This window comes from Barbatula barbatula (genome assembly GCF_947034865.1).
Source record: "Barbatula barbatula genome assembly, chromosome: 21".
In the NCBI taxonomy this organism is placed as follows: Eukaryota; Metazoa; Chordata; class Actinopteri; order Cypriniformes; family Nemacheilidae; genus Barbatula; species Barbatula barbatula.
Genome location: NC_136784.1, coordinates 8,828,918 through 8,854,711, shown reverse-complemented (window position 1 = coordinate 8,854,711; position 25,794 = coordinate 8,828,918). Strand labels below are relative to the sequence as shown.

The window sequence follows — 25,794 nt, the reverse complement described above, 5'->3', positions numbered from 1 at the left end:
AGCTCCACTCCCACATATGCCAAATCATAGTCCATAATTTGTTCTAGCGACCCCAGAGGACCAAAACGGGTTAAGTAGAACCACCGGACTTTGGACCATTGGCCTAGCAGCCATGATGACTGGAGGTTCTGGACTGCCGTTCATGTTGCTAGCGGGCTTTGGGCTGGTGGCCATAATGCGGACGGGCTCTGGGCAGGCGACCATCTTGCGGGGGGGCTCTGGGCTCGCAGCTATGTAGTGAACAGGCTCTGGTGTGGTTGCCGCCAAAAACACAGGGCTCACTACCCTAAGTGTGGGGCACACAGGCTCCTCCTCCACAGCACACAGCTCCACTCCCACATATGCCAAATCATAGTCCATAATTTGTTCTAGCGACCCCAGAGGACCAAAACGGGTTAAGTGTTCTTTGAGAGGATGATTAAGTCAATTTAAAAATAAATCTATATGTGTAAAATCTAGGAGGTTGGTGTAACAGGCAATGTCCAAAAATCCTTAATATGGACCTCGAGGGGTCACTTATCCTGAAGCACCCTGATGAGGTTAACTGCTGGATCCATATTTGTTGTCAGTCATTCTGTAACAACACCAGACTACACTGAGAACTAACAAGATAACAAGACACACCTGGGAGCAAATCAACGGGGGACCAATGAATAAAAAGGACTACAACAGACAAACTTAAAGTCCACATCAAACAGAGGAAACACAGAAGGAAACACGGCAACGTTATTTATGTCAACATTTGTATACATTATAGTAATATGGTCATTTATGTATTTTTCATTTAATTCTCTTATATGCACATTCTGTATTAAAAATATTTTTGTTATTATTTTTACGGCTATTGTCGTTTTTATAATAATAATAATGCCGATTTTTTTTTTTTTTAAAGCGACTATGTTTTATTCAGAAAAAAATATTTTGAATTGTAAACTGAATAAACATGTAAGATATTTTATTTTGTTAAATTTAAATATAGATTTTCAATATATATTATTTTCCTTACATTTCTTGAAGTCAAATAACATCAGACATTTCCCACAAAATCTGACCTGACAGCTCAATTTTTCAATCTTATTATAAGCTTACAGTTCGATACCAAATAAAGTCTTATTCCAAAACGTGGGTTTTGTTATTCAGATTGTACTTACATTTTCAACATCCATATTTTGTGTGCAATACAGCAGCCACGTTTACTTAATTTTTTCCATGTTCTGCCTACATACAATAGCGTGTACACAGCATGTTATTTGCATTATGTTACTGTAATATTTTTGCGCCCCCATCACTTTGAACTCTGACCTTACGGTTGCACACTAAATGAGAACAGTTAATGATATTAAACAAGCACTGTCACCTCAGATGCTCTGCTCTCCTCTCCCCACACACTCAGCTCTAATGGGTTCGCCAGCCCTTTAAATCCCCCTATTCTGAATGTGCTATGATTGCTATGATAAGAGCAGACAGCATAGGAAAGCTGATTGAATGCATTGTGACTGAATGAGGCAGATTATGAAGAGGTGCTGCCGCATGGACGGCCTCAGTTCACTGGAAACTCTCGAGCCTGTTTCAACAAGAGACCCTTTTTTATTTCAAATATCTGGAAAGAGTGTGTGGCAGTACTTGACATTCACATATACGAACCAAGTGGCCCAAAGCTTGTTGAAGGATTATGTTTTTTTTCATCAGATAGAGTTCTGAATATATTTGAGAATGGTATTTTTCCTTATAGCTGTTGTTTATAATTTTATCAATGATAAAATACTTTCTCCTTGTTCAGTTCAGAAACAACTATATATGTCAGATTTGTTCATCAATTAGCCATTGCGTAATAATGACCAAGCCACACCCTAGATATAAACTATTTTAGGGTGCTTTCCAGTCTCTTTGTCATATAATTATCTGTTTTATGTGCTAGAACTGGGCGAACTGATGGGAGCCATTGGTGCACAGAGAATGTGCAGTTCTTCTGAGGGACAAGAGAGCCTGGAAGGGAGGGTAAGACTCTCTCAGACACACACAGAACTCGCATCTCACAGGGGACACTTAAGATGCACAATCTTGCCAGATACGCAAGTCAATTGTAATCTCATACTTGACAATGAATAAACGTCTGGTAGGCTCAAATGGTTACACAATATTATCTTGAAATTGTTTCTGTTGTATGAATAGTCCTAACAGCTCACAGGGTGGAGTGAGCCGTTGGTTGCAATTCGCAACCTTACAGCTTGATGCTGCTAAATGTCATACACTGGACCTTTAATTAAGAGCTGTTAGTTGTTATCAGAAATACAGTACATGTAATAACTGCAGTGCAACTCTGCAGGGAAACAAAATAAAGTTCATTGGCTGGTGAGTAAATAACAGAGAGGAAAGAGAACAGCTTTTTTAAAACTTGGGTGTTTAAATCTCTCTGTCTCTCTCTCTCTCTCTTTAAAACTTGGGTGTTTAAATCTCTCTCTCTCTCTCTCTCTCTCTCTCTCTCTCTCTCTCTCTCTCTCTCTCTCTCTCTCTCTCTCTCTCTCTCTCTCTCTCTCTCTCTCTCTCTCTCTCTCTCTCTCTCTCTCTCTCTCTCTCTCTCTCTCTCTCTCTCTCTCTCTCTCTCTCTCTCTCTCTCTCTCTCTCTCTCTCTCTCTCTCTCTCTCTCTCTCTCTCTCTCTCTCTCTCTCTCTCTCTCTCTCTCTCTCTCTCTCTCTCTCTCTGTATGTTTGTCTTTAGGCCTCTGGGCCTCAAACCTCCAGAGTATCTGGTGCCGTAGAGGTCCCTCTCATGTACTCACAGTGTCAGCAGGGACCTGATAATGAAGGTAAATACATACTTTATTAATTATGCTTAAGATCATGTTACATAAACTGTGTATCGTAATTCCTGATGTTTGTACAGTTTCCAGCTCTTCAGTGAGTCTAAAGGAGAAATCCAGCAAAAAACTACTAGACCTTGGGTAAGGTGATAGGTCTTATAGTTATGTAATGCAGTTATTTAAGTCATTGCTTTTGAGTCAGAATATGTTACAATAAATTGCTTCATTGTTGTATGAACTTATATTATCCAAAAGTATTGTGCTCTTTGAGGACGAAACCATCCATATACTCAAGAAAATGCTGTCAATGCAAACATGTCTTTGAATTATGCTCCCAGGTCTTCACTGAGGAAAGGTAAAGGGAAAGAGCAGGATCCCAAAGAATTTCCTTCTAAAAGGTAAATATATCACCACATACCTATACATAAATAAGTATCGTATTGACTTTAAAGTTCTTTTAATCACTTATAAAGCCTCAAACGGTTTAGCCCCACCTACCTAACAAAGCTTCTATCACACTACAACCCATCACGCTCTCTAAGATCTCAAAACTCAGGACTTTTGATAACACTAAATCCACCAAAGGTGGTCGAGCTTCTCATACGTAGCACCTAAACTCTGGAATAAGATTCCCAACACTATTCGAGGATCAGACACACTCTCCCAATTTAAATCTAGATTAAAAACACATCTTTTCAGCAAAGCATTCACTTAATGCAAAATATGCTAAATAAACCACCGGGCTCTGCTGACATTAGATATTATTTACTAGAATAATTTAACTTGTTACATAAAACACCATGTAGTGTGTTTTTCCTGTTTTGTGTTTTTCGGTTTTCTTATTTTCCCCTGTAAAGCTGCTTTGGAACAATGCACATTGTGAAAAGCGCTATATAAATAAAATTGAATTGAATAAATACTGTACATATTTGCTTGATTATATATATATAGGCCTATAAATATAGACAGTTTCAATAGTTTTAATTTAATTGAATACAATTAATATACAGTAAGATATTAATATAAATTAATTCTAAAATAAATGGATATACAAAACACAGACTGGAAGTTAACTTCGGGGCAGGGCATGTGAATTCTTATGTTATTGTGTCAAACTTTATATCGTTGGAAATGTCTATATTTTATAGAATAATTTATGTAGGAAGAGTTATTGATTCATAAATGATAATTGATTCATAAATCAACCCATAAAGTGTGCTTAAAAAATATAGTTTCATACAAATTTCTTGTTTTTTTACATGCTACCTTGCTTTTGTAGTTTTTCATTGTGTGTGTTAATTGGAAAAAAAAACATGAAAAAAGCATCTGTGATCAAATGTCTGATTTATTGTTAAAACCAATGGAAGCCTATTGGGCCCCCCTAGTGGATTTTGAGGGTACAAAACACTTGTGTATCAATAACACACCTCAAAATCTTTTCAGTAATAATCTGCTAATTCTCTTCTTTCAAACGAGACCAACCAATTCCATAGAATTCACGAGTTACAGCCATTTTAGTGACAAACTTCAATAAATCTTCATTGATTCACTCATTGCTTATTCGGTTATTTAAGAGAATCGCTCAGCTGATGAATAGCTAAATATAGCTTTATTTCCTTTGGGAATATACTTGCATATGAAACGATTCTTCAAGCATTACAATCTGTGTATTTTGGCTTTAAATACCACACAAATTTTACATCTGACTTTTTAACAAAGAATTGTCACACAGAACCGCTGCCAAACACTACTAACTACATATGTGCAGAAAAACAAACATGTGGGAAACTAAATTTTACCAGATTTGCTTTACTGGAAATATATATTATGAAAAAAAATTGAAATGTTCACAAACGTTTGGACTCTATATACAACATGAATAATACAATAATATAATACCAGGTTATGGCTCAAGTCTTTATAGCAGCAGTGATATAAGAGCAGCTCTCATCCTGAAAGTGTAATCCATTTCAGCCCTTTTCCACCTGTCATTCATTGTGTATGCTTCAGTAACCAGTCCTCTATCTTTAGCTCCACAGAACTTCCAGCAGAGAACAGCAGTGATAGGAGCAAGAGGAAGGTGAGAAGACCTGTACACACGCACACGTCGTTTTTTGTTGACCTACACGTAACTGAAATTATGGCAATAATCTCCAATTTGTGTGCTTTTATTAAACAGAAATTTCTTTCATGGCCTTGTTTCTTCTCGCATTAATATTATTTGGTACTGTATCATGACGTGTTTTTGCAGATCGGAGATTCAAACATATCTATGTATGGCAATATTTCGCTTTTCTTGATTGTGTTGCAAAGTTATTGTGGAGATACTCAAATATTAATACACGATGAAATGAGGATCGGTAATTTAGCTGCAAAGTTATGTAATTTTAAACTTTCCTTTCCTTTTTGTCTTATGAACAGTTGTGCACTGTGGATAGTGCCATTGCTCCCCAGTTAAAATTCCTGTATTCTCCTTCTGAAATTAACAATGTTTTAAAGGGAATAGTTCACCTTCTAAATGAACATGCTTTTATCATTTACTCACCCTGTTGTCATTTTAAACCTGTGTGATTTTCTTTCTTTTGTAGAACACAAAAGAAAATATTGAAAAATGTGGGTTAGCAAATACTGTGGCAAAATACCGTTGTAAGAACGGTTTTCTATAACCAACCAGCTTCAAAATATAATCTTTTGTGTTCTGCAAAAGAAATAAAGTCATACAGGTTTTTAGCGACAAGAGTGTAAATAATCACAGAATTTTTCATTTTTAAGGTGAACTATGCTTTTAACATTTGGTTATGTGGTTATGAAAATGATGCACCACTGCCCACAGTGCATTAGTATTGCTTTGAATAAATTCCCTCTGTGCCAAAACCAGGACAAAGAATAGTACAAAAATATGTCAAAGATTTTCATATTCGCTTCTGACAGTGTCTCACAAGCCGGTTTAGAGACAACAGAGAGTCGACACAGACTGGTAAACATGTCCATCTGAGCTGTGTGGATAGTCTCTACTGGGATATGAGTGTGTGTTTGTTACAAAAAATTCTGAAAGTTAAAGTTTGATGTGAGGAACTGGAATTTCCTTTTGTAAAGAGAACAGCCCACAGAAACAGTAGAGTGCAGAACATCTGTGAGCCATAAATCTGCCAGATAGGAGTGTATATGTTATGGGTGATACCCATAGTAGTTCACCCTAAAATAGCAATTTGTCATCATTTACCTGCTCTCTTGATGTTTTAAACCTGTATGACCTTCTCTCTTCTGCGGAATAAAATAAAGTGTGATGTATGTTCAAAGTGGTTTATAATATATGTAAATATATTTACCTTTCTCTCTCTCTCTCTCTCTCTCTGACCTCATTCAGGGTCCTGGAGTAAGTGATGACATTAGCATCAGCAGTGCGAGCTCACCTGAGCTCAGCGGTGGCCTAATCGATGTTAACACGTCCAGTCGACAAATATTAAACCTTTCTTCAGATGAGGTGATGTTTGCACCATGTACTTCAAGGAATGTTCTGGTTCAATAAAGGTTAAGCTTCAGTGACAGCATTTGTAACAATTCAACTATTGAGTTATCTAAGTGAAACCTTTTTGGAAGTGAGAGTACATTTCTAGGTGGATGAACTTCTGGTTATGCGTTACTAATGTAATTTCAGCATCTGTCTCATGCCAACACGTATTATGTTTGACTTGTGGTTATAGTTTTGAGCGTGTTTTATGTTAACCGGCTCATGTAATGGTGACTGTTTGGTTGTAAATGCTGTTAATTGACATTATAGCCACACATGCTGTCAGTATTGCTTATGCCTGTTGAAGTCGGAACATTTCTTTACACATACCTTTAAGACATCATGTTAATATAAATCGGTGCTAATGCATTACACGTTTTGCCTAAGAAGTGATATATGAGATTTTTCTGACTCAGAGAGTGTTTATCTTGTCCTCTATGCTGCATTTATTAGAGTTTGGATATGATTGAAGATGAGGTGAGGCTGTTTAATGTGTCCCAGCATGACTCTTTCTAATTCATTTTTCTCAAAAATACATTACATGGTATAGTTTGGCTTTTCTTGTATGTACGGGATGACTCATAGTTTTCTTTTTTGTCGTCATGAATATATTTATCCTGGGGTCTTTTTCTTTCTAAATATATTACCTGTATTTAGTCAATTGTAATAAATTATTAATCAAAATTGGTGACACTGGGCAGGCCATAACTGTGTGAGTATACTGTATATGTGTCAGATTCTGGGTGAAGGTCAGCCTCTTAAACAGTACCAATGGCAGAACCGCAGTGTGACGGAGTGGACATGTCAACAGGTGTCCTGCTGGCTCATGGGTCTGAACCTGGAACAGTACGTCTCTCTTTTCGCCACCAAGAATGTGGATGGAGAGCATCTACTGAAGCTGGACAGCAGAGCGCTTAAGGTGAGGAGCTGATCTCAGAACAGTCTAAAAAATGAATTCACACCATTGAGAATATTGTAAGAAACTTTTGAGAGTCAAAATTAAGCATTTAGTGTCATATATTTGAATATAATGAGGAATAGCTAAATTGTGTTTTTGTTGACCGGAGGAATAATGTACAATGAATTAAGTGACTCTGGTAAAGTTATCATATTGTCGCTGTCCATCCGAAATCTCGGGTGTCCAAATTCAGTGTTTTCAGGAAATGGAATGATCACTGTACTTTTTATACGATGAAATGCTATGTTGTCAAAGTTGACAAGCACTTTTCAATCACCTTTTATTGATCAGATATTTTCAAAAACCAATGAAAAACATAAAGGGTGACTAATACTAATGAAAAAAAACCTAAAATGACATGTGTATTATCGGTTATTATAGTAAGGACTTTATTATGTATGGAAGTAAAATATAGGATGAAGCAGTTACATGACTTTCATTAAGTCAAAATCTAAGTCAAATTTAAGTTAGAAACAAAGTCTACCACATGAATAAATGTAATTCTCGATTCTTTCATGTAACAGGTTATTTGTATTATTTTGACATGAGCATTGAGCAACATCTTTGATCCATTTCCCACATACATCCAATGATTTTTTATTTATTTTAATAATTAGATTAGGCATTAAAATAGAATCAAGCGATTTTATTAATTTGCTAAATTATCTTAAAGTAGCTATAAGGGCTCATCTAACCATAGGTACAGTAAAGGTGTTTATTTTGACAGGATCTGGGTGTGGAGTCCTCTCAGGATCGGGCTCTGATTAAGAAAAAGCTGAAAGATCTGAAAGTCCTGATGGAAAAAGCTCGGCGAAACAGAGAGAAAATAGAAAAGCAACGCGAGAAACTGCGCAAGAAGGAACTGGATCAGGTTCAGAAACAGGTCAGGAAAAACAGCAAGTCCTCTGGACCAGGAGAGGGCGTCACTGAATGACATCACTTCTCTAACCATCACTACTCTCACCACGAGCAGCTTAAAAGTAGCGATGAGTTCAGCATTTTAAGAGTTCATCACAAAAGGGGCTTATTGCTATTGAGCTGCCATTGGACAAACTGAAACCAAAATGTCCAATACTGGATTTTGTGGTCTTTTCAGGTTTTTTTCTTGTTTTGGCAGAATGATCACTAATTTTCCTTGTTTTAGGTCTAATTAATATCTATTTATTTGCATATGGAGAATATATGTGGAAGCAAAGCATATCAGCTTATAACTCATGAACGTTAATAACTGCATTACAAGCACCTTTAGACGTTAAGACAATGTACATATACAAGTAACGTGAATATGTTTAACGTGCCATTTTTCTATCAAAACCAAGACGCGTAATCCAAGAGACGGGACAGACGACGAAGCGATTCATCGCGAAGATTTCGAGCGCTGCTCACAAGAACCACTACAGTCAGATTCACTGGCATACAGCAAACCTTACTGTGAGAAGAAAGCCATTCCAGATGTGATACTCAAAATCTGTTTGTAGATACTTCACTGTATTCTTTCAACCCGGTGTTTGGATCTCCTTCGATGACCTGCCAGTATTCATCTCGAATACAACTGCCGAGTGTGTTCCAATGTGTTCTTTGAACTTGAAATCTCTGATCTTTGGAAGACTCATCAAAGACATAAGGGGTGGCAACTTGATTTCAGGAGTCCGATGTTTTAAACTCCGCTCCAAAGACGCAAGCTGTGTACCCTAAAACAAAAAATAGAAAGCAAGATTTTTTTGCTAGACCCTGTGCTGCTTTTACTCCACAGCTACCTGCTTTTACCCTCTACATTGCCCTGAGATAGATTCTCACTAAGACCCAAGTGCTGCCTTTTGAAGTGCTATAGAGTTTGTATTGGTTTGAGGTCGTGGATCACACTTATCATGTTAATGCACCACTGTTTTTTCCGGCTTCCAATTGTCTGTAGAGCATATGACAAATGTGCACTTAAAATCGACCTGTATCTATACCTGTATTATTTTAAGTTCATCAGGATAGATTTCATTCCTTTTAATCCCATCAATTTTGTCAGTTAATTTTCGCGTTCTGAAAGCAGAAATGTTGTTACGTGGTAAACAATCGGGGAGAGTGTTTAATGTGATTGAATGCATCTAGTAATCAAAAGACGGTTTCTTTAGTTAACTTCCTGTCTGTGTTTATTTATAACTATTTATATTACTTTACGTTCACATTTTATTGTATATTAATTGTATTAAATTAAATTAAAACTACTCAAAAGTTATTGATTCTTTGCAGAGGTCTACTGGAAATCAAGTTTGGGTCACATAACATTTGTTTATGTTGTTGCCGCTGAAACCGTCTATTGATTTATGTTCGGTTATGTATTAAAATGTATGCAATGCATTTCCAAAATGTATGCATTGTAAGTATACAAAAACAAAGCTGGCAGATTGCCATTGCTTGTATTTCTTATTTCACTGCCCAAATTCAAATGTCAATATGTCTACATTTGTATCATTCCTGTCTTCAAGGCAACACACTGTCCTCCCATCTGTGATGATACATATCGTTCATGTTTACTTGTGACTTACTGCTTATTTCCATAGCAACATGAAGGCAGCTTCGGTGGTTTTTGGGCACTGTGCAGAGTACAGTAGGCAGTGTCGGATGACCCTGCGCATACATTTCCCTCAAAGGTTACTAGATGTAAGATTTTATTCATTGTTAATGATTCGTTGTTTAGCTTAAAATGTACTTCTGTCATAGTGTTATTTATTTTTTCCCAATCGTAGAAATATTTGTAAATCAGCTCATATTTATTTACCAAGCAAAAAAGGATTACCAAAAAAAATATTATGTGATATTTTGAGATTGTATGCTTCTTTATTAACTGCTCTTTTTAACCCATCTTCATTATAATTATGGTAAAAATAAGGTTGTCTTAACATGATCAAATCTTTTCCAACCCTCCGCTATGAGTCAGCTGAGAACCAGCTGTAGATCCAAATCTATCCTATCCATGTACAAAACTGACTTTTGTATGGTACAGTTGAAGCAATAGGTTTTAAGCCCGGCGTTTTTTTAACTTTCTGTTGTCTCAGTTCCATGAGGAGACCGTAGAGGGTTCACCAGGCCTGTCTGTCTGAATGTGTTTACATGCAGGGATAATCACCTATGGATTTAAGTACAGAAATGTGATTGTCATCCTTTTCACTGATGCTTAGGGCGCTTATCTAAGTTGTTTCACCCTGTTGTTGGTATACTGTATGGCAGAATCAGTCGGGGTATTAAGAGGAATTGCACGCGAAGCCCGAGTACAGAGCATTACACTATATATTTCTTTTCGTCATACCGCATGAGGGACCTCAATGTGCCATACCTGTTCTTTCCAAAACTACAAAATCTTTTATTTTTGTTCATGGAAAATAAAAAGCCTTGTGAACGTTTGTCATGTTGGACTGTAAATACACTTCAAATGACATAATCGGTCAGATAAATACAATGAAAGATCATTCCAACCCTGTCTTGAGTGTGCCGTTGTCTGTACTATGGAAAAAGTTAATCCGATTAACACTTTTATCATGCAAGGACATTTTTGACCTTGAGATAATGGTGTTTTATTAAAATGCCCTGAAAATGTGCCATGGCTTTACTATTTGTGTGTAGCCTACTACAAATGATCTAACACACATAAACAGGCCTGTGGGGTAGTTTGTTGTAGTTTACAGTTTAGATAACAGGAGATACACTTTATAAAAACTTTACGTTATTTTTTGATGCGGAATAGTGACCACTGTAAACACTAGTGAAGAAGGAAACTTGTCCTGACCCCTCTTCCCCTCGCTTTCTATAAATATCACACAGCTGATGATCGTCTACACCGCTTGTGTTCCGTTCCCGTACACCCTCACACAACAAATACACCTTCTGTTTTCTTATGAGTGCGAGACATGAGCGAGTTTCGAGCAGTTCTGGGTTTATCGGAGGAAGGTCGGGAGCGCTCTTCGTCGAGCAAGGAGGAGGCAAACCGACTGAAGGCGAGATTTCTGGAAACACTCAAATGCAACAACGCAGCCGAGGTGGCGAACATCCTCCACAAGACCAGCATTGACATAGACACCGTGTTTGACGTGGAGGACCGCAATATGATCCTTGCCTCGTATAAGCAAGGTAACTAACGATGAGATAATAACACACGCGAGTTACAAAACATCGACTCTGTGGTGCAGCTAGTGGCCACCAGGTGGAGACATACTGACAGTCAGCTACAGCAAGTTTTCATGTCAGACTTTTAAATTAAAAAATGTTTTAAAATGTATGTTGTCACAATTACAGTTTCAACGTTTATAAAATGGTATCAAAAAATATGTCGGTCTGTATTTGTTAACTAGCTATAAAAATTGTATACAATTCTTAATTTACACAGTTCTTTAATATTTAAGATTTCTAGACAGCGACAACTACATTTTTGTTCTTAGCTTAGGGTAAACTGATCCTTTATATTTGTACATTTTAAAAGAATAGTAAACTTCCATACTTAGAAATCGCACAAATTAAGTTGTAACTAAAAAAGATTCCAAAGCTCTGGAATATTTTACCATCTTGAAGTCACACTTTGTCTAAACCTGACAAATGTAACTTTAAAGCTCACATCTATTCCGGGCTCTGATTGGCTGCTTTTTCTTCCTGGATGATTCCTTTCATGTCACCCCTTACAAAAAACATTTTCCAAAAATGAAATCTTATTTTTGTAATAAAATGAATAAATATGTTTGCACTATTTTATGTTTGTCTATAAAACTCATTTAAAAATGTGTAGGCATATGCACACAGCTTCAGATCAAACTGTATCATTAGAAACATTTAAGTTAAGTGATGCATTTTAAGAACTCCATTGCTATTTGAACAAAAACATGTTTTTTTCCACAAGGTTACTGGCTACCCAGTTATAAGTTGGAGTGTTCCTGGGCAATGGGTCTTCATGTATGTATGATGTACAATTCATTAGAGAGTGCCCTAGTCCTCCTGCAGAATGGGGCGGCAGTCAATAGGAAACCTAATGGAAAGACCCCTCTGCATGTGGCCTGTACAGTGACTAATGCTGACTGTGTGGGACTTCTGCTGGAATGGGGGGCAAGAATCAACAGTATGTCCCTGAGTGGACATGCCCCTTTACACTACTGTGTTACGCCAGAGTCTTTGGACTGTGCCAAACAGCTTATTCTCAAAGGTCTGCTTATGTCATACTATAATTGCATGCATGCGCAATGCTTTGCTTTAAGTAGTATTCATTAACCCATTAAAAAATTCACTTTAACAATAAGTCAATTTGATAAATCCATGTTGCATGTATGAATGTTAAATTACATCATGGAAAGGCAGATTACATCCGCAGAAACCTTATGCATTAAAGGAACATCCATGATCATGGGGACCCCATCCCATTTGACCAATTTAATTATCTGTAGGAGCCAACATCAACATGCCCAGTGATGAGAACCAGGACACTCCACTGCACACAGCGGCCCGCTTCGGTGTACCTGAGCTGGTGGCTTTCTACACTCTCCATGGAGCTGATGTCAATGCAGTCAACACCCACATGGAGACACCTCTGATCACCGCTATATTCTGGGCCATGGACATGCGTGAGCATACCTACAGTGCGGACCACCATCTCGTTTGCAGGATCCTGCTGGACCACAACACTAACCCGAACTTCTATGAAGAAGACAAGAAAACCGCCCTGCACAAGGCTTGCTGGAACTGTGATCACGTGCTTATACAGATGTTGCTAGAGGCTGGTGCCAAACCTCAAGCTATGGATATCAATGGATGTGCGGCTATTCAATATCTTCTGAAAGTAACGCAGAATCGGCAGTGGGCCATTCCTGAACGCTGCTTTCAGCTGCTTCTCAACTACGGAGCACCCAGAGTGTATCCGCCCCAGTTTCATAAGGTATAAATGATTGATTGCAACCATTCACCCAGTTTTCAGATGGGTTTTATAAAATATATAATATTGTTAAACTAAGCAAACTGTATCCTCACCCATGAACAAGCTTAAGCTTGTCTAAACAAGTCAAGATGTACACCTCGATATTTTAATGTTTGTCTTATCTTGTCACGGTGTTAAGTAGGTGTTGCAGGCATGCCATGACTACCCCAGAGCCGTGGAGGTGATGGTGAATTCGTATGAACGCGTAAAGTACACGAGAAAATGGAGGACAGCTATTCCAGAACCTGTATATGAGGTCAATGCTAACTGTTTCATAAATTACATGTAATGGTTGTAGAAAATAGATCAAAAGTACCTTAATAGGGATATACAAAAAACTAAAGCTAACTAAATAAATATAAGATTTGTTTAATATATTTCATATCATTCATTTTAATATATGTATATATAAATAAAAAAAGATTAAAATTTGTATAATTCCTAAATAAATACTGTACATATTTATTTCGAATTTCTGAAATTCCAAAATAACATATTTACATTTCTTTGTTGCTTTCCAAGCCCTGAATCTACAACACACTCTACAGTGCATTATATAATTATTATATAAATGTTATAAATTATATTAATCTTATTAAAATCTTGTTCTGTTCTGTCTTTTCTATTAAGCGGCACAAGGATTTCTACGACTCATTGTTTGCCGTATGTACCAACAATCCACGCACTCTACAACATCTGGCCAGATGTGCTATACGGGCAGCAATGTCCAGTCGCTGCCAACAGGGTGTCCAGCAACTCAGTCTTCCTCCATCAATGAAAAAGTACCTGCTTCTGGAGCCTGTAGGAATCATATACTGATACTGTAGACATGCAGTCTGACTACTGTGTTACATCACCAAAAGTTCAGTGGAACGTCACGGTGGCCTGTCAGACATTCTCTATGTTTCCAGTGTTGGTGGTGATGTGAAATTAAACAGGAACCTTTTAGTTCACGGGTTTTCAAATGTGCCAAGCATGATCTTGCTTTATTGTAATGTATGTATAAATTACCGAATTTAAGAGCCATTGACCATTAATGTGTTAAAGTGATTATAGTTTATCAGCTCAAGGTATTTTTTCTAAACCCCTTTCCCAACTATTATCACAATTTTTGCTATTGAATGACAAACTAGTGGAGACTCCAAACAAATAATATTTTTTAACAGATTTCGCAGATCTTTCTTTTTTTAATTCTTTATTGATTTTAAAGAGAAATATGTGGATTTAATCATTAAAACATCTCTGTACCCCACATAATTCATCTATCCAGCGAACACCCTGTTTCCACTCATTCTCTACAGAGAAAGAAAAAGCCACTAACATGTGTGTCTCTAACATTGAAATACAGGCCGACAGTCAGGGTTTGCCCTTGCTGAGTATGAGGTTAAACCACTGAGCAAGTAAATATGAAAATATTATAAAGAGTTCAACCAGTGTGCATAGTATTTCTCAATGGATATTAGAACTAGTTGGCAGTTGTTTGGCTTTGGGAATGGGGACATTGTGTGGATGATTGGCAGGTCAGGCGGTGCAGTTATAGCTCCTGAAATAGCACTGTGTTTTTAGACGGGGATGGGCACTGGTGTCAGAGACACAGGCTCAAGTGCTGTCAGGAGCGAGTGGTTGACGTGCAAAAGAAGAGAGGGATCGTTTTGTTCCAGTCGTGTACAGCCCGGGAACACAGAGGCTTTTTGCCAGAAATCTTGCCCTTAAGCAATGCACTCAGGATTACTACAAATAAGAACTCAATAACAACCTATTTGTATTGTAACGACAGAGTAATCCGACCAATTAGCAAACATCCGTTTTTAATCACTTCTAAAAGGATTTGTTTGACAAAGATGAAACTAGACCAAAAGTATGGACTTACATGCCTGCTTCATGTAGTAAACATAGGCCTATGTAAACATGTTTTTTTGTGTGGCATATGGCAACTTGTTTGTTGTTGGGAAACTTGCTCGTTAAACTAGCAAGTTACACACACATATTAAACCAAATAAAAAAACAAACGTGGATCGTTTTCTCATTTATCATTTTAATAGTACATAAACACACACTCAGGACCGAATCTATGAAGGTCGCTCGGAATCCATTATTTCACTGAGGCAAAAACAGTTAAGAGTTCAGCTGCTTTCTAAATACAGAACTGTGGATTGAGAACGTCAGGAAGCAGCGTGTTTTTAAAAGGACGGAAAGGAGATTGAGTTCTCCATGACAGCAAATGAACATAATGAGGTACCAAAGAGCACACTACACCGTAAATGTCAGTTGTGGATTATAACAGGAAACGTGCAAATTATCCTTTTTGCTGAGTGTCACTCGAAAGAAAACAGTTATTGCCTCTTTAGTTCCCTTACAATTCAATCAGGTCCTTCACATTGCATTTCAAAAGCTACAAAAATACACAAAATAACAACAAAATAACCACTCTCAAAAAAAGAACAATCGTGACAATCCTGAGACAATTAAAATTAAATTAAAAATAGGACATTTATCTTTGAAATGCTTATAAAAATAACAAAAAATATTGCCATTATGCTTGAAACCTAATAAGCTATAATAATAATAAAATAGAAATCGGTAATTCACTATGATGCTACATGTTGTTTGTTCACACTAAACGCCTGAAATGTTCTGCCAGAAGCTGTTGTCTCAATAATCATACATTTAAAGCCTTACATTTAAAGTAAATGTTAGTATAGTAACATGAATGTTACATCAACCTTTATATTAATACTTACAATGTTTTATTAATAGTATTAATATTCTTAAATGCATGTATCTAATGTTAAATGGTTTGGCCTCATTAAGATCACATTTTCACATTCAAAACTACATGGAGTGTTAGACATTAGGTCTAACTGTTACAGGAACACAATTATTCTCAATCTATACCAGACACGACCGACACGACAAAAGACATTGGAAACCCATTAGAACCCATTATAATTTAACATTTTATCCACACAGGATGCGGCACGACAAACCCATTAAGAACAAGCAAGTTGTCATGTCGCTTGCGCCTGTCACGTCTGGTTTAAGGCTTGCATTGTGAATGCATTTTATCCCAAGGAAATTACAACAGCCTCGATTACATTTAATGTGTTTGTGTTCCTCCAAATACGTAAGGCAAATAACTTGGCCCCACTGCCTAAACACAACCTCTAAAACACTTCAGTCTCAGTTCGTCTACCGTACAATTCATGGTAATTTGTAGGAATCTACTCATGGTAAAATGACCAATCACTTTCAGCAATCCACTGAACTATCTAACATCAAAAATGAATGGTTAAAATATTTTCCCAATTACAGAGAATCTGAACGTGTTTTCTGAGACTATAGTGTTAGCACCACAAATAAAGTGTGTGGTTAATATTACCAACGTGGGAGATGGAAGACAAAAATTCCTTGTTATTCATACTGTAACATTAAAAAAGTCAATAATCAAACCTTTGATAACACCATGCTTCTGAAATACCTGAATAGCCACGTACATAGTTATCCTAAAGAAGGCCTCTGCAAAATACACTGACCTTTAAGTCCCTATTTTTGTCAAATGAGCGTTCAATCGCTCTCAAACACTGTACTCATACTTTCCCAGTTTCTTGGGCTCCCTGCTTGGGATGCACCAGTCATCTGCCTCCATACTGGTTTGATAGTGTCTTAAAGCTGACTTGTTGAAGACAGGCAGCCTTTCAATTGATTCTGTAGATAAGGCCTGTTTTCAACATAAAACGATTAAACAGTTTGAAAAACAAGCATTACATTTTATATAGAAGCACGTGTGAGGTTGTGCACAATTGAACAAATTTTACCCAAAGTTTTTATCGCTTTTAAAACAGAAAGTGTGTGAAATACCTTTAAATATATGACTGCCGCTGTGCCATATCCCTCCATGGAGTAAAGCTGCAGATCCCCCTGGAAATACTTGGCATACAGGCGGGAGATAGGAAGACCATAGCCAAAACCAGCCTGTAAAGAACGAGAGAAAAAAGCATTACAATTCTAATCTGGTCTAAACAACAAACTGAGCTGATGGTTATTCGGCTAATTTAAAAGCCGGCTAAGTCACTTTAGCTCTACAGCAGTTAACATTAGGATTAGAAAGAAAGACTTTCTGCTCACATTTTGTTTAAATATTCACACAACCGCCGCTCTTACCAGCGGAGCGTTGCGGGTATCTTCCATCACAGGACTCGGTGCGGTTGAATACATGTAGCTGAAAAGTCTTTCAATTTTCCTTAAGGCAACTCCGCCTCCTTTGTCAGACATCTTATATAACACAGGAGACATTACAAAACATGTTTATGTCCCCATTGCTGTGAGGTAAAATGATCAACTCTTGATAAACCGTAAGATCCATTTGGCTGAGGTGTGCGTCAAAACGTGCTCACCTTGATGGTCAGGTCTTCTTTTCCTAAAGAAACTCTCACTTTGATGGGTGGGAGATGTAGGCTGTTTTCATGGGTTTCCACAGTTGCTCTCATTGCATTCTGTTATGGAGAGAAACAACCTTATATGACATTCAAATGCATGTGTGTTTATCACAAACACAATTGACGGCTTTAAGGGTTTGTTCACCTAAAAATGAAACAGCATTCATTACTCATCCTCATATTGTTCCAAACACTGTAATTTTCCTTTTTCCAAGGATCACAAAAGCTTCATTCCAAGTCCTCTAAAGTCATTCAATATGAGCATTTGTGAGACAGACTTAAATATAATGTAAAGTTGTTGGTCACTTTCCATGTGGGCCTACATCTCATATTTGTGACCCTGGACCACAAAACCAGTCATAATGGTCAATTCATGGAACATGATCTTTACTTAATATCCTAATGATTTTGGGCATAAAAGAAAAATTGATAATGCATTGTTCGCTATGGCTAATATACCTGTGCGACTTATGACTGGTTTTGTGGTCCAGGGTCATATTTAACTTGTATTCAAACCTGATTTGTCAAGACAAGGCGTGCAAGGTTTGACGTTAATGTACCAGACATCACTGGTTCCTGCATATTTTCTAGGCAAGTCATGCAAGGCAAAGAAAGTCATACAGTTATGGTTCTGTAACAACATGAGGTTAAGTAAATAACCAGATTTTCATGTTTGATTGAACTATTCCTTTAAAACCTGTGTACTCAGAGCCGTTGGAGAGAGCGAGAGAGTCGCGACAACGAAAGTTTAATTATTCATTGTTCTTTCTTTTAACTCTTAATGTTTTATTCACTAAACGACACGTCTTTAAATGTGTTAAAAGTTGACCTCATTTGGTCTGTTTAGCCACAGCTTCATCGGTTACTAGTAACTTCCAGGAGCTATTAAAAGGCTCCATGAACCGCCATTGCAGTGAGAGTTAATGGAGTTGACACGACTCTTTCTCTCAATGGCTGAGTGTACCGTGTGAAGCACCTGGAAATTGATTCAAAGTACCTTGAAGAGCTCGAAAAGCATGTGGTACAGATGAGAAGGCACATAAACTATGTGTATGGGGTCGTTGGGTCCTTCATCTGCAAAAAATAACATTGTAACATGCCTGCCTACATTAACTTGCAATATAGAAATATACATTGGGCCACATCTCCTCAGGAAGATTACAGAATGCTGGCTAATTTGTTACTACTGTATGTGTTGCTAAAGCAGGTGACCAGTTGCAAACGGTGCTTACTGAACCTTGTAAGGTTCACCTTACTTGAAACCACAATACAGTGCTATTTACACACCTGAGAGATAAGAGATAAAAATGCTGTGCCAAGATATTGCCATTATGCAACTATTTACACAGCTTGGATCTATACAGGTTATATAAGAGTTTTGTTTTGACATGTTGTAAAGCAAATTGAAAAAAAGATTTAGTCCTACCAACCCACATACTGCATCTTACAGTAAAGTCTATTTCTAGGTCATGATATTGATAAGACATGTTTGTACAGTATAAGCTAAAAAAAGAGCGTTACCCCACACAAGAAAAGACTGCCCATAATGTCCACCACCTTTGCACCGGCACACAGTCTCATATCTTTAGATACGTTTTGAATCAGTTGTTGATAAATGCAGAGACAGCCGCTGCACAGTTCAAGCTTTCGTAAAGGTCAGGACTCACCGCGCACTGAGCGCACAAAGAAACACTGAACTGAAAGTCTGAGAGAGAAAAGTCTCGCTCACAGTTCACTTGTTTGATTTCCACTTCGGGAGAGGTCAAATAGTACTGATCGCACAGCATCTTGGAACTCTCATAAGCATCTGGAATGAGAAAGAGATCGAGATTTACTCCACAATGGGTCTACGACAATGTTTCCCCCCAGGTTACAGGGATGGTTCACCCTTTAGTAATGAACATTCTGAAATTCTGTCATTATTTACTCACACTCTCTTCATTTTAAACCCGTAGGACTATCTTTCTTACGGAGAACACAAAAGAAGATATTTCGAAGAAAGTCGGTAACAGAACAGCGGCAGCACCCATGCCAAACCAATGCAAGTAGATGGGGTACAGTTAACAACATTCTTCAAAATATCTTCTTTTGGGTTCTGCAGAAGAAAAAAGTCATAAAGGTGTAGCACATTTATAGGTTAAATACAGCCAATCCTTAAATAAAGTGAACTATCCCTTTAAGCTAGGCAGCTAAAACACATTTCAAGCCATTTGAATTCTCATCCAGAATTTTATGGGATTTCCCGACATAGTAAAACCTGTTAGACGGAGAAAGTTGCATGGCTAATTACCTTTTACAACCTCCACAACGTCACAGTTTGGGTCTATACTGCCAATGTGTTTGGGATGGGCTGGATTGGTGCTGCCATCAAAGATTAATGCTGAGATTAAACACATTGTGTTATAAATACATTTTAACTCTGAACAATAAAATTGACATATTTAACACAGTATTCTATATTGTTAGTGGACAATCTTTTTCTAAATCAACATCCCTGCAAAATGACAAATACTCCATGCGGTCTCTTAAATTTGTTTTAGATTATTGAGTAGTCCATTACACTTGTAGCTATGGGAGAATATACTGGTTATTTGGCGACAGCACTTTCCCGAGCACTTACTGTGCTGATTCATCAGCATGCGTGTGGAGATTCGGCTCATGTAGAAGCGGTCCAAAAAGTACTGGACGTTCTGATTGGTCACAGGATCCACGCCAAAAGCATCCTTGTACTCTAACACTCCCTGTGCCATTGTGGGCATCACGTTGTTATGTCTGTTCCTGACATTGATCAGCGTTTCGGTGAACCTGAGAGACACGTCACTGTGTTATTAGAGGTCAGGTTAAACATTCACGAGCTAATTATGTGCAGGATTCCACGAGGACTTTCGATATTTCCAAGAATAGGCCTTAATATTGTACTTACCTAGTCAAAACTTTTTTATCATCTGGATCCTTCTCCAGAAAGTCAACAAGTTCCATTAGACTTTGTGCATACCTGTTTTTAAGAGCAAAAAGCTGTTGTTAAAGGGATACTTCAGTCAAGAAACTAAATTTTCCCATGTTTTATTCACCCTCAAGGCATACTAACCGAATATGACTTTCTTCTTGAAGAATAATGCAGTCGGGAGTTATAATACCACGTATCCTTTTTCTTCCAAGCAGTAGAATGGGAGTGAATGGGGGGTAATTTTCTGAAGCTCCAAAAAGTGCATCCATCAATCATAGAACGGCTCGATACAGCTCCGTGGTCTTAATAAAAGTTTTCTGAAGCAGTACGATGCATTGGTTTAAGAAAAATATTCATTTTGATAGCTCCATTAACAAGCTATTAATGTGTGGCTTCGGTTATCCCTCTGCTGCATGTGAACCAGAGGCTTGTTTTTCCGGCAAATGAAGGTGACGAAAGCTCCTGTACAGAGTAGACGGTATCCTATTGGAACAAAACGAAAAATGCTGTATCGTTTCGCTTCAGAAGACCTTTGTTGAGACCACGGAGCAGTGTCGTGCAGTTCTTTGATCGAAGAATGCACTTTTTGGAGCTTCAAAAAATTCACTCCCATAGGACACATGGTTTTATAACTCCAACTGCATTATTCTTCAAGAAGAAAGTCATATTCAGCTAGGATGCCTTCAGGGTGAGTAAAACATGGGGAAATGTTGTTTCTTGGCTGAATATCCCTTTTAGATTGTGTGAGCACAAGGCAAAGGGAGACATAGAAAAGAAAAAAACAGTACATACAGTATGTACATTTGAATGTTTAGTTTGACCATGTGATGACCACCCTGTGTTATTTTGGTTGCAAGAAATAAAGTCATACAGGTTTGAAATGAGAGGAGGATGAGTAAATGACACAACTTCCGTGTGAACTGTCTCTTTAAGTGGTATTTGCTGTACCTGCTGATCTAATTCATATTGCCATCAGCGCTTATTATACATTTTGGCAGGTTGTGATTAAATGGCTTTGCATGGATAATTTTATGGATGGAGTAAATCAAATTCACCCATGGGACTCCAGCAGAGGTGACATCTGCAACCAGCACAACAGCCTCACAACACGGGACACAATGAACATTCTGTACTAGCTGATATTTACTGGAGTGACTGTTTGGTGTCATTACACCATATCAAGAATGTATTTATATTACAGCAAGACTAAAAATGTTGAAGCGCACACCTGTTTATGAAGTGTGCATGGTATTTGAGACTACATAGCATTTGAATAAAAGTGAACGTTACATTTAGCTTGGTCTTTCATCTAAGAATGCATGAATCATTCTTGAGGACAGAGACTACAAAACAAACACACATTGTAAATATTTAAAAATGCATTTCACCATTTGCTATGTTAATAAAACAAGAACTGTCTTTAATAGAAATTTTAGTAGATAATATTTCTTATTTTGAATAATAAGAAAAAAAGACAGTGTTTTACCAAGCAGCATATAGTTTGCTGAATAAATCAAATCATTAGGGGTTTACAAATCATTATGTCCCTCCGAATTCCACTCAACGCTTTAAAAGAAAGTCTATTCTTACACTTACAAACTTTCCATGAACAATGAGCTATTTAAATCCTACACGTAGCACATGTATAGGTTAAATACAGCCAATCGTTAAATAAGGTTTTAGACTGTCAGCCCTTGTTTTTATTACCAATCAATATTCAAATTACTTTTGTAATATTAACCTGCTAGAAGATGCAGTACTCATCAAATTAATCAAGGGTTTACAAACAAGTTGTTTACATATGGGGAAGGTTTCCCGGACAGGGATTAGTTTAAGCCAGGACTAGGCCTTTTTAGTTTTTAAAAACATACTTTACAAAAAACATGAATAATGTGCATCTTGAGACAAAACAATCACACTGATATAATTTAAGATATGTCAGTGTAAATTCTTTTTTAGTTAGTCTGGTACTAGGCTTAAGCCCTGTCCGGGAAACCGCCCCATAGGGTTTAACAAGTTAACTATCACAGATCTTTACTTGACCAATTCACAATCCACGGACAGATGACGTATTTCTTTATAGTTTTTGACAGATAAACAGACAGATGTCAGAATGTCCTCTCAGCAACTTTGTTTCCATGATGTAAATACCAACGAACTTTGACCTCAGTTACAAATTTCAGTACCAGACATCATTTATCTGTTAGAATCCAGTGTAAACATGATTATAGAGTTCAGTCCAAACTGTTTCAACTAGCCACAATAGAAGCAAAATAATGAAAAATGCTGACGATAGTTGTTGACATCCTAATTTTTACCAGGATGTCGTCCTAATGTGCTGACTCTCGTATCGACACAACTGTTTCCTAATATTATTGTAGACCAGTACCACCCAGAAGTATATCATTTAGTCCGGAAGTCTTTTTCGCACAGAAGATAGAAATTCTGTCATCATTAATTCACTCTCATCTCTATTCAAAACCTGTATATGACTTTTTCTTATGTGAAGCACAAAAGAAGATATTCTGAGAAATGCCTCCGTGGTTTTGGGAATGGACGTCAATGGGGAACATTTTTGTTTGGTTGCCAACATTCTTAAAAAATATATTTTTCCTGTATCTTTGCAATTCAGTTCTCACCAGCTTTGAAGCAGCTTCAGCGAAGGGGTGCCGAGCAGTTTGTCTGGAAGGAAGTCGATCTCCTTCATGATGTTGGCTAACCGGACAGGAAGCTCCTGCCTTAAAAACCTGAAAGAAGTCTTCTCGCAGGCATTGGCAGATCCTGCCAGCAAGATGTTACAGTATTAATAAACACTGAACCGTCACGTGATTGACAGCACTAAATAACAGAGATTCACAATGAGCCCAGTGAACATAATATATGGTGTGTTGCAAAACTAGACACGCGCTTAGAAGCACAACTTGGTACCAAAGCATTACAGCTGTAACAAAAATATGGTATAATTTGAATGTAAGATCACGTAGAATCTGTATTGATGTTATTTGATTTGCTCGTTTATTTGGTTTCTTCTGTCAAATATAAATGACAGACAGGCTGTGTATAAAAAAGCAATGCGCTGCCTTCCTAGACAGCACTTTGCATGCATGGCACATTTTCTACATTATCCTTTTTCTAGTAATAAATGATCATACTGTCGTACATTTACATAGTAATAAAATAATCCAATAAATACTAAAGGTAAAGGTTCGGATAGTGAATTCTCTAGGTTTTCAGACAATGTTTAGAGATGTTGTGCATCAGATCCATTCAATCAAATAAACGACTTACCAAAGTCAATGAACTGCTTCATTGAGAGAGGAGACGGAGAGTACTTTGAAAATCTGTCCACTTGTTTTGGTATGTTCAGCTTTGAGCTGCTCTGTAGCAAAATCTGAGCAAACTTCATGTTGGTCTTCAAGTCCAATCCAATGTTTTTAAACGTTCTCGGTAAGTTATTGTCCTGCTCTCATCAGATCATGCGGTCCTCAAAGTTTGACATTCTGCCACAGCTGGTGACTTTGAATACATCTCGGTGAAAATGCGATGTAGTCTGATCGTCAAATGGAAAAGTCCTCTTGAATCGGGTTACTTTGTCATTGCGCAAAGAAATCTAACTTGACCTGCGCAAGGTACAAAACACGGTACTAACAAAACAACACAAGGGTGGGAGGGGGAGACTGTTTCTCCCCTCCTCTATGCATAGAGCGGTGGTTATAGATGTGTTATCAAACATATCAATCCTGTTTATCAATACTTTTCGAAAATTACAAAGTATCCTGAGGCTATATATATTATGACAGTCGTTAAAAAGCGATGGACTGAATCATTTATGTTATGACGGTCGTGGCATATTCAACATGAATTAAGGTATCGCATCTACGCACTACACATCTACAGGCGCATGAAAGTCGGCGCATGCGCACAGCAGAAGTAGAGCAAAGGTCTTTGGGAGTGGGGTTGAGGAACGATTTTTTTGTGGTGTCCCGCGACGGGACTGAAAGCAAGCATGAATTACCATAACGTGCAGTTATTCCTTTTTTTTGGTAAATCTGAATACACGTTTCTTTCTTTAATACATTAATTGGATTTGTAATTGATATTCCAGTGCAGGGCCATCAATATATACGTCCTGTTGCCTATTCAATCATTAAGCTAAAATTCTGTATTATTTCTGTATTTTGAATGTTTTACTGTAACTCCATCTAGCGGTGATGAAGCGACTGACAAATATTTGTATGTGGTTGAGAGTGACTTAGATAAACCGCTCTTTACAGTGTCATTATACAAATGTCGTAAAATGCCAAGCATGTAAGTGTACGTGCGTATTTGTTCTTGCATATTTAGCATCAGCTAGAAATCGAAAGATACATCAGACAGACATCATCTGCAACGTTAAAAAACAACGCTTGCGTCTTTAAATCAAGTGGCTAATGTCATCCACTAGATGGCACTGTTGGCACGGATTCATTCATTTTTTATATTCACAGCCATTGGACTGGAAAGGGGGGATAGATAGATGTGGGATCAGTTTCAACCTGAAGGTGGCAAGGCGTCACTGAGCATCTGTAATTGCTGAACAATGTAGGTCATTCTCATTAGATACAGCTTGACTGTGTTTGCCAACATCTCCATTGCATTTATTGCAAAATATCGCATCGTGTAATATCAGGCATGTTTTAATGCAAGTGGATTTTAAAGCGGATGTCAGATTGTGCACAGGAACAGTGATACAGCATATTCAGAGTGGACACAGCATCCACACGGGGAGCAGGTAGGAAGTGTCATGCACACATGATGCTTGTTTCTCAAAGCTTTGTAACTGTGAGGTCTAATGCGGGTATTTTGTTGTAATGATGCTGTGTTTATCATTCAAAGCGCTTATGGGTTGTGACGTCATCTTATTCTCATGGTACCCATGTTAGCAATAGCAAATTGCTAGCATCATTTGTTTTCTTACACATAGCTTGATGGCATCTGTGAAATATGACTGAACTTTGAATGGTTGGACGTAAATTATTGTAATTAAATTGGTACAAGTCTTCTGTCATGATAATATGCAGATTATCATTATCCACCGAACATAGCTTAACGTTATGTGTTTCTACTCTCTAGACCTTTCCAAATCTAAAAACAGTTCGATAATAAAATATTTCACAGACTTATTTGATTCACCAATATGTTTAATTCTTTCTTTCCTTTCT

At 37.5% G+C, this 25,794-nt stretch overlaps 4 protein-coding genes across 7 annotated transcripts in view; 3 read left to right on the top strand and 1 right to left on the bottom strand.

Moving 5' to 3' along the window:
• The window catches only part of ppp1r9a (protein phosphatase 1, regulatory subunit 9A), a 40,755-nt gene extending 29,908 nt beyond the window's left edge, over positions 1–10,847 (top strand). For 2 of the 3 annotated variants that reach the window (XM_079484645.1, XM_079484644.1), the window contains exons 12-19: positions 1,919–1,998; positions 2,719–2,806; positions 2,884–2,941; positions 3,139–3,198; positions 4,832–4,880; positions 6,168–6,284; positions 7,048–7,230; positions 7,997–10,841. In XM_079484645.1, the coding sequence (XP_079340771.1) occupies positions 1,919–1,998; positions 2,719–2,806; positions 2,884–2,941; positions 3,139–3,198; positions 4,832–4,880; positions 6,168–6,284; positions 7,048–7,230; positions 7,997–8,203 (842 nt within the window). In that variant the 3' untranslated portion in view covers positions 8,204–10,841. Of the gene's footprint in view, positions 1–1,918; positions 1,999–2,718; positions 2,807–2,883; positions 2,942–3,138; positions 3,199–4,831; positions 4,881–6,167; positions 6,285–7,047; positions 7,231–7,996 lie in introns of all 3 variants that reach the window. The other variant, XM_079484646.1, reaches the window with a different exon arrangement.
• A 204-nt stretch (positions 10,848–11,051) lies between these two features.
• Positions 11,052–15,204, top strand: asb4 (ankyrin repeat and SOCS box containing 4). Its single transcript, XM_079484688.1, has 5 exons — positions 11,052–11,385; positions 12,146–12,445; positions 12,684–13,171; positions 13,353–13,466; positions 13,841–15,204. Exons 1-5 carry the CDS (start codon positions 11,166–11,168, stop codon positions 14,027–14,029), a joined length of 1,311 nt encoding a protein of 436 aa, XP_079340814.1. The 5' UTR covers positions 11,052–11,165; the 3' UTR covers positions 14,030–15,204.
• Positions 15,205–15,223: 19 nt separating this feature from the next.
• pdk4 (pyruvate dehydrogenase kinase, isozyme 4) lies at positions 15,224–24,514 on the bottom strand. 2 transcript variants are annotated; one of them, XM_079484689.1, is made up of 11 exons: positions 23,882–24,514; positions 23,233–23,374; positions 20,570–20,641; positions 20,267–20,451; positions 19,937–20,026; positions 19,376–19,453; positions 18,644–18,720; positions 17,605–17,703; positions 17,372–17,482; positions 17,069–17,182; positions 15,224–16,928 (listed from the first exon to the last, which is right to left on the bottom strand). In XM_079484689.1, the coding sequence occupies exons 1-11, from the start codon at positions 23,997–23,999 to the stop codon at positions 16,785–16,787; spliced, it is 1,230 nt and encodes a 409-aa protein (XP_079340815.1). In that variant the 5' UTR covers positions 24,000–24,514; the 3' UTR covers positions 15,224–16,784. The 2 variants fall into 2 exon arrangements, 1 of the variants encoding a protein (XP_079340815.1); XR_013788147.1 differs by having other exon boundaries at positions 15,232–16,928; positions 17,336–17,482; positions 23,882–24,258.
• A 27-nt stretch (positions 24,515–24,541) lies between these two features.
• Positions 24,542–25,794, top strand: part of LOC306910261 (cytoplasmic dynein 1 intermediate chain 1-like) — an 11,637-nt gene continuing 10,384 nt past the window's right edge. Inside the window, exon 1 of the mRNA XM_079484687.1 lies at positions 24,542–25,364. The gene's annotated coding sequence lies outside the window, so the exon portion shown is untranslated. The remainder of the gene's footprint in view (positions 25,365–25,794) is intronic.

What these genes read in the sequence shown, in the direction of transcription:
- asb4 (XM_079484688.1), top strand. Translation starts at nt 11,166, where the DNA reads ATGAGCGAGTTTCGAGCAGTTCTGGGTTTATCGGAGGAAGGTCGGGAG. An exon ending in CAAACAGCTTATTCTCAAAG is followed by an intron (nt 12,446 to 12,683) that starts GTCTGCTTATGT and finishes AATTATCTGTAG; the next exon opens with GAGCCAACATCAACATGCCC. An exon ending in TTCCAGAACCTGTATATGAG is followed by an intron (nt 13,467 to 13,840) that starts GTCAATGCTAAC and finishes TTTTCTATTAAG; the next exon opens with CGGCACAAGGATTTCTACGA.
- pdk4 (XM_079484689.1), bottom strand. Translation starts at nt 23,999, where the DNA reads ATGAAGTTTGCTCAGATTTTGCTACAGAGCAGCTCAAAGCTGAACATA. An exon ending in CTGAAGCTGCTTCAAAGCTG is followed by an intron (nt 20,642 to 23,232) that starts GTGAGAACTGAA and finishes TCTTAAAAACAG; the next exon opens with GTATGCACAAAGTCTAATGG. An exon ending in CGGCAGTCATATATTTAAAG is followed by an intron (nt 16,929 to 17,068) that starts GTATTTCACACA and finishes TGTTGAAAACAG; the next exon opens with GCCTTATCTACAGAATCAAT.